Source organism: Calidris pugnax, unplaced genomic scaffold (genome assembly GCF_001431845.1).
Source record: "Calidris pugnax isolate Ruff unplaced genomic scaffold, ASM143184v1 scaffold32, whole genome shotgun sequence".
Taxonomy (NCBI): Eukaryota; Metazoa; Chordata; class Aves; order Charadriiformes; family Scolopacidae; genus Calidris; species Calidris pugnax.
In genome coordinates, this window is record NW_015090783.1 from 4,129,147 (window position 1) to 4,144,576 (window position 15,430).

Consider the following 15,430-nt stretch of genomic DNA (forward strand, 5'->3'; position numbering starts at 1 on the left):
TTTAGAGGCAGGTGTTATTGGATGATCTGAGCCCAATTTAGTTGTCATTTATACCAGTGTAACATCATGTGCTTCAGTAATGCCCTGCTGGCTTAGCCCGGTGGAAGAAAGAAGAGAACTAATTTCCCTTTGTATTCAGCTTGTCTGTTCCTTACTTCCTCGGCACATTTTTTCTAGAGATCAACCAATCTCTTTTCATTGAGATGATGGAGCACTTCTCAGTACTGGGATTCAGTATACAATGAGTTGGGTTTTGAAAGCAGCTAAAAAAAGTAAGGCCCCTAATCCCCTTTGAAAGGCAGGGTGATTTTGACATTCCTACATGGGTATCTTTCACTGTGCAACTCTGATGCTCAGGTGAGCCACTTAGAAGATCTTCATGATAGTTGCTGAGCATCCTCACTGGGGGGATTCACAGGCACAAGACCAGGATAAGCCTTTTCCATGGATGGTGCCTAATGATGAGACAGCATGGGAATGCCTGTGCAAAGCCAAAATTTCACACGCCATTTAAGTGAATATACAATAGAAAGAAGCACTCCTGGCCATCTCTCACCCTCAGCTACTGATTCCCCTCTGATGTCACTTCATTCCTAGTGCTGAGCATCTGAAATGAACTCAGCCGGGGAGGAGGGAGCTGAGCACGCAGACAGCTCATTCACCAAAAAAAAATATAAATTGATTCACTTTCACTCAGCTGCACTCCTGTCCAGCAGAAAGGCAGGGATGGCAGCTCCATGTTAGTTAGTTTTAAACAGCCACAGAATTGCACCTTAGCAATTGTTTCATACATTAGGGACATTCATCTTTTGGGTTCAGCAAGTGACAAGATCTGCTCAGTCAGCTCATGCAAACACTCAGGCTCTGAGACTAAATAACCTTTTACAGAATTTCGAAGTTACTTTCTTAAAAACAAACTCTTCTCTGACTCCAGGGAAAAAAAAACCCAACAAAATATAAAAACTGAAACTCAAAATTATCTACCTGTGAGAAAAAACTGTTCTGCAAATCCAGTCATTATAATTTCTTCTTACTTTTCACAATCACAGCTGACTATTAGCTGACTCTACGTCTCTTCCTAAACAATTTAGATCAGCAGCTGATAAGAAGGGAAGCTATGATCTCTGCCCCATTATTCAAAATAATTCCTCACTCAGATCCTCTTTGGTATCACTATTTGGATATTCTTTAGATTTTTTCCTTATTCTCTTTATGGAAATAGACATATTCTTTCCCAAGAAGGAACAGAAATACCCACAGAAAGAAAGAAATTACCATCCCTGGCTCTAGAAGAACACATATTCTTTCCCATTAAGTAAAAAGAGCCAGATTTCTTGATATCTTCTGTAGAATTTTGAGGAAGTCTCAATACAGAAATTATTTGGACTTTTCTGTTCCAGAGAAGTTTTGCTTATAGCCTTTGATAAATACAAAGAAACCAAAGTCAACAGGAACTGTCCCAGTTGCATGGGGATCTTCAGTACAGATGGTTACAAAAAGGCAAACAACTCCACATAAACTTTGTTATTTCTCAAGATTCACATCAAAATGATAAATTGGCAGAATAGGAAAGAGAGAAATCCAGTAACTTCAACAGCTTTAGGTGAGTTTCAGGTGATTCCTGGGAGATGTGGGACTCATATCAGTTCCACATACAGAACTCATCTTTGCCATGTCTGCTCTTCATACCAGAGAGAAATTAAAATTGTTCCCGCTTCCTTTATAATCAACATTAACAGCATGTGGACTGAACTCAACAGTTATTATAACAGCTTTTACTTTTGATAGTGTATTTTTCTGAGTGTGTCCTGTCTCCTGGTTACTAGAGCAGATCAGAAAAAAGTATTTTCTTTTTTACAGTTGCTTCATCCTAAGGTGAAAAGTTCAAAAAGATTCTGATGTCAGGAATACTGAAACTGAGTTGAAATGACAGGACATGATTTCATCATTTTCTATCAAATGAAATGTTTAGACATTGCAGAAAATAAAAACATCCATTTGCTGACTTAAATCAAATGTTTGTTTCAAGATAGATCAAAATTATTTGGGATGGAATAAGGCAGTTCAGCTGGTGAGAGAAACCACATTATATTGTGGAAAACCATGGCAGATTGAACTTGATCTTCACCCAACCCTCAAGGCAGAGATTTATTTTCCCATTATAAAATTCAGCCCTATACAACCATATTCTTCGCAAATGTTCAATCTAGACAAAATCCCATTTGCTGATGGGAAAGTATTTATTTTGATATCATTCAACAAACTATGGTGATTACATCTGCTTTTGCTTTCTATTTGGTTCCTCTGAATCCTGAGAGACCAAAACCTATGTGACAACCTCACCTGAATATGGTATTGCACGTTCTGGTTAGTTTAATAGATCACTGCTTCTGAAGCAGGGGCTTGCTCTTCCTCACTCTTCCCTCTCTGCTGCTTTGCTTTGCATCCTCCTCTGCAGGATGCTTTCTCCTCCTTCCACCCTTCACCCCCCCCAATTCACCAGGGAAGGGTGAACACTTGACTTCCCCCTTTAGACTGGGGTGAGCTGTTAGACTCAATCAAGCCACAACACACATCACAAATCACCCTTAAAGTCGAGAGATCACGGGGAAACTGGGATTCTTCGTACCCTCTGGTTTTAAAGTTTTTGTGTGTCCTTGTAGTACCTCCATTTTGGGAGCCCACGCCTTTGACCTGTAGCCGTGAGGGGATTTTTTTTCCAGTTGAAAGCTGGAACTGAAAACTTGTGTAAGCACACGCACCCAAGAATGTGTTGTAACAAGAATATCAAATGGACTGCCACTAGCAATATGGTTGTGAAATCTGCGGCACTGGAACTGCCAATGCTAAACTAAGGAGCAGATAAAATTCTGGTCCTGATTATCTTCTCCCTTTGATTTTTTACGCTGTCTCTCCACTGACTTTAGAAGTATTCAACTTTTCCCTGAAGTGCACCAGCGTAAGGAAGAGGAGAAACAGCTGTGAAAAGTTTAATGTTTTTAAAAAGTCTGCTTCAGGCTATTTTAAATACTCTGATGCTTCAGGGTTTTTTGCAAAACCTGTCACTTGATTAAAATGAAGTTATTTTGCTGCTGATAAAACCATACTTAGTGTTACTGAGAGACGGCAGTAATATTTTACAAATTGCCCTCTAATACAGACCAAAGCAGCTACCGACCCTTGGCTCGCCCAGCAGTAACTTCCTACCACGTAGCTGTGGCTGGAGCAGGCTGGCTCTGCAACTCCAGAGCCACTTGACAAACAGCAAGCAGGGACAAAACATTACCACTGTGCTCCTCACGCAAAGCCAGAAAGACAAGACTCTGCAGAGGACAAGGACAAACGTCCTGCGATTGCCCCATGGCCAGAACTGGTTATAAACCTGCCGCTTTGGGAAAGGGGAATTCAGAGCAGGAGGCCACATTGGAACACCCTGCACAGCCTCTGCCCGGGGGACACAGCCCCACAGCTCTGTGACAAATCCTTGGTTACGCAAAGGATACCAGTAGTAACAACCCTCCTTTCACTCCCTCTGCCCCGGGAGTCTCCTTGTAATACAGACAAAATTAGTATGACTGTCCTCCTGTTTGCATCCTTACCTAAGACCTAAGAAAAGTACAAGATGCTCTGGAAAGAAATGAGCTAAAGGCATTTTGTTAGACAAGCACATAATTATGGATAACACAGATTTGGAATGGAGTAGTCTACAAAATACCCAGTGTAATATACAAAAGAGCCAGAGAAACTGTATCCTGCTCCCAGTGTTGGCACCATTCACTGTGTGACTTCTGGCAAGCAGCTTCTGGACAGCACTGAGAATATATTGGAACTTTTAGTCAACTGATCAAACAAAATGAACCTAAAGGTGTTTTCATTTCAGGGCAACCAAAATGCAGATTTTCAATTAACTCATCAAATTGAAAATGAGAGCATTGGAAAGTGTTGCTTTGGAAACTTTTAGGCTTTGTTGAGCCCTGAAAAAATGGCCATTTTAAAATGGAAATGTCTTTTCAAAATGAAAGGTTAAAAGCTGTTGATTTTTCCTCTCTCTCATTCTTGATTTAAATAACCTTGAGAAATTGATCCATAGAAACAACTCAGCAAAAAAAAAAAGAAAGCTGTTCACCAGTCTCTTTTCCATGATGTCAGTAGGAGTTTTACCATCTATTTCAATAATCAGAACTTCTTTATAGCACTTCGAAATTCTCACATTAGCTTTTCTGTGTCTCAGACTCCACTTTTGCAAAACAGAACTATAACATGCCTCCATTTTTTGGTGTGGTTACTATGTCGTGGTGGACCAAATTATTTCAGGTAATCATTTTCCTATAAAAATATTATTTCAACAGACTAAATTTTGTCCTGACTTATTTGACCAAGTTCAAGTAGATGCAGTTTGGCAGAAAACAAGTCAGTGCAGAATGTGGTCCAGCTCTTTGAAGTCTCAGATGAAAGAAGTGAGTAATAAATGCGGCCCCTGAAACTAAAAGAAGAATGAGGTATCCTCGTTCTGCAAGGAAAATGAACTTAAACTCATCATTAATCAACACCAAAAAAAAAAGGAATAAAAGCTAAGCCATGAAGACATAATCAATCTGTTAGATGCTATATGACAGATGCATTGAAAAACAGCAACAGTAAAGACACAAAGAAATGTAATCTTAATCTTTATGTTTCAACGGGCATTTTAAGCAGACTTTTTCTTCCATTTTATATTCACTACTCTAATGCCCAGAGAACAGAAACTCTAATTACTGTTGCATGCTGAAGGCTGGCCAGTAATTATATATCTTTATCTTCATTAGATAAGATGTCTGTGAATAAGGCTTGGTCTGAAACAGAGCAGGTAAACTGGAAACTCGGAGACACGTTTTCAATTAAGAGCTCACTTTAAACTGGTGACCCATTTTAATGCTGCTGAAACCTGCCTTCCTGCTGCGGAGGAGCGAGCTATAGGGGGATGTTTGCAGAAGCCCCGAAAGTCTTGATCTCTGACTAGTGATTTCCTGTTTTGACATAGGGCCTATCATTAGCATCATTGTGCAACGGTGTATATATGAATAATATTAAGCCCACGAGCCTTTATTAGTATATCCATGTACTTACAATTAATAATAGACATACACTTAAGCATTACTACCAATTTAACCTCTTCGCCAGGGTTAGAGCTGAGCATATTGTATACTACAAACTGCTGCAGATCTATATTAGACAAAACCATTACACAAATATCCAGTGAACATGCCAAATCATCCTAATGAACTAAAACTTCAGAAAACAAAACTGGTTTTCAAAATATCTTCCAAATGATATATTTGCTTCCAAACTATTTTTCCAGTTCTCTGAAAAAACTAAAAGTTTAGTTAAGGAGTGAATTAATGAGTGAAGACTTAGTCCATTAATGTCCACAACACAAGGACGCCAAATAGTTTCTTTCTGTTTTTAACCCTAGATTCAGTCCAACAGTTTGCTGTATTTGGCAGATTTACCAGATTCAAAAGGGCTTCACAGAAGTAAAAATTGCCTCTGTTAAGGCAGCCAGAAAGACACATTTAATCAGAAAATATTGACATAGTGGTTATTCTGGTAAACAGAAATCCTGAGTAGATTCTAAAAGGAAAATATAAAAAATGCTGGACTTTGAAATTGCTTGGGTTCATCTTGTGTATAATAAATTATCATGATGAAATTACTTAAAACAAGTCCAATGAGTGTAAAAATTGCAGCTTTTTTGACCAAAAAATATTCATAGAATCATAGAATGGTTAGAGTTGGAAGGGACCTTAAAAATCATCGAGTTCCAACTCCCTGCCATTGGCAGGGACACTTCGCATTAGGCCAGGTTGCTCAAAAAAATCTGTTTATTAAAATCTGTTTGGATGGTTGGACTAGATGATCTTAAAGGTCCTTTCCAAGCTAGAAAATTCTATGATTCTAAGAGAGATCATTAATACATATACCCAGCTCTATTCTTTAATTACCCTGCTCCAAGTTCTCACACCCTCTGTGACATAAAGTTACTGAACTTGCAGGTATGTCTCAAACTTCCAACAGTTTCCCATACAGCAGTAACAACCAAATACCTACACTAATCTTTGCCTATAAAGGCAAAAAATGTCCACTAGGAAGAGTGTTTTTCAGCTAATGGGGCCCAGGGAGGCTTGCTTTGGAGCTGAACGCTACCCTCAGCTGTTTGAATCCAAATTAAATGAGCTAACGTTACAGGGAGAAAGCTTAGCATTCCAGTCAGCTTTAGGCTAAGGCAAATTTCACAAAGGCCAAGTCCTCAATATGGTGCAGTTCACAAAAGTTAATGGGATAACAGTGATTTCCAGCAGCTGGAGGGGTGGCCTGTAGTATTTGTAATCGTTTTGTGACAAGCTGGTTATGTTAAAAAAAAATTCAATTTTAACTTTTATTATCGTTTCCTCTTCTCAAGTGACAACCACAGATGAGTTTGTGAAAAGACAATAGCTGCTGTAGACAAGCCAACATTTCTGTCACCATGCTGCAATACCTTCCTCGATCTCCCACAATCACCACTGCTGACTGTCCTTCCAGTACCACTGACATGTGTTAACCATTAACCAAGCTGAGCAGGAATATGCAGGACTTCTTACAAGCTTTTAGTAGTAATATTGGTACAAGCTGACAGCCTTCAAGAATCAGAAGCTTTCTTGGGTGTCCAGTCTGACTCTAACATTTCAGTAATAAAAAGGCTCTTAAAGGCATTCCTGCAAGCTCCCTCCTCACCACTGACCAGGGGACACTGAGTCAAACCTGAGAGTAGAAGTATATTCTTGCCTGTCATTTATCTTTCAAGAAAGTTTAGACTATAGAGCTGTTGTACAGGGTAAATCCACTGGTCAAGCATCTTATCCAGTATTTTCCAGTCCACAATTGGTGGCCAACATGTTTCCTTCCAACATGCTCCCTAATAGCAATTGTGACCAAAGAAAATTCCAGATTTAAAGCTGATGTTGTTCGCAATACATTACTGGGTCAGTACCAAAAAGAGACCAAACTTTGTGTCATACACCTCCTGTTCCAGTGTGGCAAACCAACTTCAGAGGAATTACTTCCTTTTCTAGAACATCAGCTGACTACATTCCTGAACCTACACAGCCCATATAGCTGAAAAGTAAAAGGCAAAGGTAGAGCGGACTCTAAAAATACTTCGAAAGTCGGAAATGACAGACAATTTCAAGTATTTGACATGAAGGACAGAAAATGTGCTATTTTCTGTTTGTTTTATTGCTCCACTGAACCAATCTATATGTAAGAGCAACAATAAACCTTTGTTTCCTAGCAGTAGAACAGTTAGGAAGATGAAAGAACTTGACACATTAGAGAACACCACTGTTTTGCAGGGCCTCTGCCTTTGTGTAATGGAGCAGTATGATCCTACCTTAATGACATCTTCATCTGATGATCTGCACTCCACAGACTCCAGAAGATCAGTCACAGTCCCGTCATCTTCCACAGAGATCACTTTGACAGGGACAGCCACTGTTTTCCCAGTGAGAATAGCTGTATTCAGGATCTCTGCTTCCTAAGAGACCAAAAAATGTCCCCTTGGTTAATATATTTTGCTGTTAATTCATTAGTACCACCTAAATTCAGCTTTACTTTAATTGTAATGGCTATGCCAAGTGCAGCATGTAGGAAAGACAAATTTCCTCCCTTCAATCCTGGAACCAAACTCCCAGTTCTGATTCAGGGCTGTTAAGATATTTGTGATACCCTAATTGCTATTTCATGAATGCTTATCAAGTGTCAGAGCAACCTAACACCTGAGGAATGACCCTGCACCACATAAACAAGATGTACCTTACATCCAGCGATAGTGAAATCTCCATACTGAGGAGCTCACCAATGATCTTGACGATAACATAAAAATAATGTCTTAAGTCTTGCTCTTTTACCCACAAAACTGTTTTCTGAAATGTTTCCTACAAATACTGAAATTCTATGACACTACTGGACAAATACTGTAAACATTTAGACCAAAGAAATACTGTATAATTGTTAGGGAACAAGTTTGGACTGAGGATGGTCAGAAACCTACTTTTCCCCAAATCTCCTGGGTGATCTTTTACAAGTCCCTACAGTGGAGGGTGTCTTCTGCAATATGCACACTTTCTAACTTCCAGCCTGTGGACAGCCTGCACAGGGACAATAGCTGCTCCAAAAGCCACTTGATAGCACATGAAACCATCTGGCATGCCGGGTGTGCTCTAGCATGGCCTCTGACTGCATGTGTGGTCGGACACTCAGGCTGGCCACGTGTATGGAAGCAACTCTAGTCTTAGAGGCAGGCTTTAGGCTGCTCTTTGGGATGCAGTCTTGATAGACTCAATCTACATCTCCCAATTCACAGCCTCTAAAATGGGCACTGCCTGTCGTGGCAGATACGATCTGGTTTGCCCTGTTCTGCCTCCTAGGGAATTAGTTTAAAAGTGCCACTATTCTGGTCCTGTATAAATGACTGTACATACCACAGGACTGTGGGGAATCAGACTCTCATCAGGTTTTGTGGGACCTAGCTCTTGTTGGGTAGTGGTGAGCAACCACTTGCTCACAACTGTTTCTTTACCTTTTAATGAGGCTCATGCAAAACCATTCTCTCCCAAAAAGGAAAGATGCTGAGAAGGGCCTGGGCTCTTTAAACAAAATGAGCTCTGCCTCTGGTATGTCACTGTCATGATGATGATTACTGCAAAATGCATTCCTTCTGTTTGATGTATCACTTCTAATTTAAAAGCACTGAGTTCTGATTATATGAAGAGCACGAGACTAAACAGCGCTCTCAGTTACCTGGGTGTCACATCAGTCTCACACGGCAGATATTACTGCCTTGTGCCAAGATACACAGAGAGTGCAAATTGGTGTCTGAATTCTGCTTCTCATTGCAAGACACTGCTTGTTCCTGGAAGGGCCTCTGAGCTTTTCAGAACTCTGCCTGCAAATCACAGACTATCCCATAGAACAAGAGGCTCTTGATTTTAGCTGGCTCTTGTGATATAAAGACTTCCAAAGCCCCCCAAGTGCTAACTTCTCATTATCTAAATAGCTCACGCTATGAGCTCTGAGACTGACCTGATTTTACTTGTGGAAGACAACAAAGTGGGAGATTGAAACCAAGTTACCAGAAGATGACGACTCCCCCTACTGCCTCTTGGGCTAAAGAAGAGAAGCTGGGATTTCTCTCATCTAAAGGAGTTGGATCAAAAAGACCTTTTCCTATTACTTAAAGAAACAGAGACACTTTACTCAGACTCAAAGCAATATTTAAAGAAAGAAAGAAAAAAAAATCTCCTGGTCTTTTGATAGCTGCTTTGCTAAAGTTTCCCCATCCTCACCATGATCTTTAGGGGAGGGTGAAATAGGATTTCACAAAAAGAGAACTTAAGAAGAAAATCCTCTCCCTCCCTCAGCACAAAAGCCCTTCAGATATTTTGAAATTATAATTCATACAAAGGTGAGAATATCTGCCTGCACTGTAAGGTCCTTCTGTCTTGAGTGCACATTTGTTCTCAGTAGAGAATATATTATTCAGGCAACTGAGATCTCAAAAAGATTTACAATTAAGTTTCCAGGTTCTATCATTTTTTTCACATCTGGGCTTTGCAGCAGAGTTCCTGCATGCAGGTTATTTAGATACTTTTGCCACCCTCCTATAGGCTCCACAGAGCTGCAAATAGGGGCAGCTTGACAGAAAAGTGCTATTAAGCATCCACAATAATTACTAAATCCAGGCATTAGGTCCTGATTTTGCAAACACTTGGGCATGAATCTCATTCCACTGGAACTATTTGAGGCCATCCCACAAGCCTAGCTACTTGCATCTTGTACCAAGCTGAAATGACCTGCTCCTCCAAGCAGGAATGGCCTTTTTCCTCCAGTTGATACACTATGGTATGACCCTTGCAATTATTTCATATAGCAAAGGGAAGCTTAATAACCAAGCCTTTGAAACAGTGTGATTAATGAGGTCTGCTTACCAAAGGCAAATGCAATTTCCCCCGCTAAGAGTTAGTAACTGAGAATGATTCTCACAAGCTTCATGAATTTCTTTCCAGTTTCTTGATTTTCCAAGTGTTTCCAAGGCTTTGGATATTCTACCTGGCACCTGACACTTTACGAAAACACATGCAAAAGAGGCTACTGAGTGCAACAGCTGTTTCACTGTCACTATCCTGCTTTCCCTCTCAGCTGCCTTCTAAAAGCATGTGCGTAGCACATGTAATCCACAGGGAATTTCTGCATGTCCAGAGTCTCAGTTGGCTTAAAGCTCAGTAACATGGTCTCAGGTCCTGCCCCAGAGCTCTCCCTTGAGACTACTGCTTGACAGATCTGTACTTAACCTAATTGTGTGAATAAACACAATAACTTTAATGAGAGTACTCAAATGAGTATGAAATGAGCATATTTGTAGCTAATTCTAAGGTAAGGAAGCAAATTCCTATGTTGTCTCTATCCAAAATCTAAGACCCCAGATTCAAAGTTTTATAGTTTTTGTCTGTATCTATATTCTAGATCTATGTTCAGAAACAAAGTGCCTCCAGAACTGTGCTTAGTCCATAGCAGCACCATGTGCAGCATGTGACAGTATGGCTGATTCTTAGCCATAAAACAATCTTTGTCCCCTCTCTCTGCAAAAGAAATGAGGGAGCTGAGGGACAGGACGGGACGGGGGGCTAGAAGTAATGCCTGGAGTTCATGCAAATGTTGGTGGCAGTTTTCTGACCTTTAATCAGCAACTACTTGTTGTCCCAGGAAAACAAATCCTCCTAATGCCTTTCTGAAGTACAAGAAGGGTAAAGCAAGCTGTCAATGGTCTGAAGTTGCACTAAGCTGCACTGGAGTAACAGATACTCTGTAAATATCTAAAACAGAAACTGCAGTTTTCAGTATGTCTACACCTATGGACTCGGAGGATGACTTCTTTAGGCACCTGGTTTGCATCTCCCCCTTGAACACAGAGGCATAATAACCATTTACACCAATTTCCACAGCAGGGGCAGAGTAAAATGCTTCTTCAGTCATTTATTTAATGGGTAGAAAGGGCTTAATATTCCCCTGGTGAAAGCACATAAAAATTATTTCATTTGGAGGAAACAAACATGATACCTATTTAGCTATACAGAGATTTATAGTTCTGAGTCTCAGCATGTAAAGCTATAAATCTAAATAGTTACTAATTTAAAAGTGTTGCTTTTTGCTGCTTAAGTGATAAAGGAATCTTTTGAAGAAATATTATGTTTTTTATCCATAACTAACATAGATTATAGGAGATAAGATGTCAGGGCATTGCAGGATGGGAATAGTTATGTGTTTGCAAACTATAGCCAAATATTCTAATGGCTAAAAGTTGATTCCCTGAGCAGCTATTAAAAAGATGCTGAACTTTCTCTCTTAGGTAGCATATGTCTATAATTCACATACACTGAACCCCCCAAATAATAAAATGAAACAATAATCAGAGAAAACCTTTTTTCTCCATGCAATAGATATAGGAGATCAGGTAATCTTTACTCTGAAATTGCTACCATGTTAAAAAAATAGTAATACTTTTAAAGAAGATTCTAGAGTGAGTGTTCTTTGCCTACTGAGGAGATTTATATTAAATAACTGAGCATATTAAGCTCTCCAGCAGAAACATATTCAGAAGATGTACACAGTAAGCATCTATTTAAATAGAAATGCAGAAGTGAATACCTATTAGTTTTTTCAATTTTAATTGGTAGCTTCCCTGCAATTCAATTTCCCTTCAGACATCTTTTACCTTATAATTCCTGGGGTGAAAGAAAGGACTTTAACAATATTGTTATAAATCTTAAGGAATTTCTTTTTCTTCCCCTAGTTCTCTCTGTATAGACAGTATTTCCTAATGTTTGTATTAATAATGACTTTTAAAAGAAATAAATACACAACTAACTCATGCTTAGCTTTGCGTGACAAAGAAAAGTTTAGTACTAACTGTCAGTATTCTTTTCCAAAAACATTTTACCATGATTCAACTCATCATTTTAATACTGAATCCCTGTTAGCCCTCACAAACCTCATAACACTGCAAGCAGCAGCGAGCAAGGCACCAGCTTGTTTTCAAAAAAGACCTGCAGACATATTTCCTCAAAATAACTTGGACTGATCTGCAGCTCATACCCTTCAGGAGAAGTACTTGTTCTACTACAATACACAGGGAAAAAGGTATTAAAAAGTCCTCACAACACTATAATACATGTCTTATAAGTACAGCAGAACTCCACTTACATTTTTTTATTATAGTAGTGGAATATATTTTTGCAGGCTAAATATCTAACTTTTAAAATCAAGCATGTTCCTTTTTGTTTTCAATAAGTATCTTGGCTTTTGGGTTTACTATGTACGGGCTGCAATAGGGAAGAGAATAAAATGATCACTGAAATCTCCTGAAGTCCAGGGCACGCCACCAAATGGAAATGAATAGCTGCCTGAAAATCCGTCCCATTTGGCACTCATTAATATCCTCCATTTTCCTCTTTTTTTTTTTTTGTGTCTATTAATCAGCCTGTAAAGCATTAAGCCAGGGTACCACCTTGAACCTTGTCACTACTTATTTTAGAGAGGCCTAGATTTTCCTCCTCTTCAGCTAGCAGCCATCTTATTTATATCAGAGAATCCATGCTTCAGCCATGCATAACTAATTTCAAATCTTATTTAGCATCAAGTCTCAGAATTAAGAAGCTAAGTGACAGCTGTTTAATTAACTCCTTAAGCTGATTAGAAAGCATTACAGAAATCCCCCCAAGGAAGAGTTTATAACTGTCAAGAGAGCCTAAGGCCATGTTAATGCTTCTGTTTAAATTTAGTAAGCTTCTAAACCAATAAAGTCTAAATGCTTGACATCCTCATGGATATGGTCAAATTCAGCTTTTTTCCTCCACTGCAAGGATAGGAAACAAAAACAACAACATAGAAGGGATTTGAAAAGTCAGAAAGCAGCAGCTGAACAATACAGCAAATGGATGCATCTCTCTAAAGGAGCTGCTGTGAGTTCACATCATCTAACACTCGATTATGCCGGATTAGTACACAACGCTGGAGTAAAGCTGAGCTTGCACCTTAAATGCAGAGTCATCTCCCAGCTTCTCGTCATAAGTACAAAGGTTTGTCCGTTGGTTCTTAAAACTTAAATCCACCTTTAATGATAAGATTATGGCAGCTGAAGTACAAGTTTTAGAAGCAGCTGGTGGGGCTAGATACATGGTGGTGCAGAGGAACTGAAAATGCTCCAAAGCAAATTTTCTCAGTTGTAGCACATTATTGTCAGCTCTGAGCTTGTGAACAGCCTGAGTTCAGTCCTAAAATATCATAGTAGCTCATCTGAAAGCTTTAAATAAATAAAATAGAATTCAGATTTCTTTATTTGCCCTGTGGTTTCTGAGCCTTTAGAATGCACTACAAAAATTAGAAAAATTAGCTGCAACTCTTCTGTGTCCAAAGAAATAGAGCAACTGTGGCCAGAAATAACACAAAATAATTTGTGAGGCCTTTAATATAAATAGAAGAGTTGCAAGTACAAGTTGAAATACTGCAAGAATGAGAAATGATGGTGAAATTTGAAAGCAAAAATGTGAAAAGAATGCCATGAACTTCCAAGTTAGCTGTTTGCTTTAAGATATGCACCTTTCTTTGCACAGAGTGAAAACTGAAGTCACTAGGAATGGGAGAGAGGACAGGGATATAAAAGCAAGTTAATCATGTTTAATTTAAGCACTTGCTACTTAATCAGTTTCCTTTTTTCCTTGGTACAGGCAAGAGAGCTCCACAATCAGATGTGCTGACACAGGGTTAAAAAGGAGCATAAACAGAAACCTAAATGCATGTTTCTCTGGATATATCTACCTGCTGACACCTAGTCTTCCACACAGCTGCTAGAGAGGGAAAAATGGATTATTTTTTAGTAGCAAAATGTGATTGCAAACCCATTGGCTAGAAAGAAATGGGTGGCAGAATCACTGTCTGAATATATTTTTCATTCTTTCTTTTTCAGTCTGTGATCCTTGAAAAGTTTGGACTGCTATGCAATGGTGGGGTGACTCACCTCCAGCCACGCTCTCACTCCCCCTCCAGTGGGGCAGAATCAATGCTCGTGGAGTGAGCAGATTTGGCAAAGAAGAGCAGTGAAACAAAGCATAAAGCACAGTAATCACAATTTTCCAGTTAAAAACAGAACAGCCAATGACTGGATGCTGCTGTAGGGAAATAAAGTAACATGGGATGATCACAGGAACTGTCTGCCCCTCCCACTGTCACACATGAGGCATTCAGGAAAAAATACCTAATTATATTTAATCTGAGTTAACTTTTGCAAAGCCTTTTAGCTACTTTATATTCTTAGTAACGAACTTTCATCTCTGTGTAGACAGAATCTATCATTGCTAAGTCGGAGGGGGAGAAAAGCTAAATACGAGACACATACCCAAAGTGCTATGTGTAGTAAATAGGGAGAGAAGGAGCAAAATAACAGGTAAGTGTTACAAAGGAATGTGGGATCATTAATAGGATGACCAGCAGTGAGAGGTCTCTCATTACGCAGCCTGTGAAGCTCAGTAAAAAGCTCAAGAAGGAAACAAATGCATCTTAGAAGCAAAATCCATGTGCTACTGCATCTGCCCCAGTGAAGCTAGGCTGCCTGACAGGCTGGGAAATTCCCTTGTTTCACATCTGTATGTTGTTACAACTGGGCGACCCCAGCTTGTGGACACTGCCTATTATCACGGGGTGCAATTCCACATCTTTAAGTGATGAAAAAGCCAGGAAATAAATCACCTCACTCTGAGGGAGAGAAAAATGCCTTTGCCTGTCGTGTCTCTTTTCCTTACCTTTGTCTGCCTCGTGCATCTAGACTGGAATCGCTCAAACCAGGCATCTTTTTTTTTCTTGGTATTTGTGCAGTGTCCAGTCCACAGTTCAGGTCTGAGGTTAAGCTACTGAACCAGCTAACAATAGGTAACAGTTTTCTTGAAGGTGAAACATGGCAAGCCCACAACAAATGCAAGAGCAAAGCAGGGGTGATGGGATGTTGCCTCTGTTTTCAGTGCTAACTGTTACTTACAGCCCTGCTGCTGGCATAAAGGCACATAAGGTTTTAACGTTTTTAACACTGACTACACGGAGCAGAAGGTGTTATTTTAAGCCTGTGTTTTCCGCTAAGGATTTCTGGGAGCAGGCAGCACACAGACAAGACTATCTAGAGAGAATAATGAACTATTTAGCAATGGGACAGTTTGTAACATTATCAATAAGCTCCCCAAGCTGTACTGGATCTCCTTTACACTCCAATAGCTGAGGAGTCAAATCCTCTCCCGGGAGTTCACTTTTTTCCTAGCTATAGAGTAAACACAAATTTTAATTTGTCTCAGGTTTAAAATGACAAAGTCCC

The 15,430-nt window shown here is 39.6% G+C and overlaps 1 protein-coding gene across 2 annotated transcripts in view; it reads right to left on the reverse strand.

The window, feature by feature from the left end:
- TMEM132D (transmembrane protein 132D) overlaps positions 1 to 15,430 on the reverse strand; it is a 297,592-nt gene that overhangs the window by 37,350 nt on the left and 244,812 nt on the right. For both annotated transcript variants that reach the window (XM_014960817.1, XM_014960809.1), the window contains one exon: positions 7,409 to 7,552. In XM_014960817.1, coding sequence (XP_014816303.1) covers positions 7,409 to 7,552 — 144 coding nt within the window. The remainder of the gene's footprint in view (positions 1 to 7,408; positions 7,553 to 15,430) is intronic.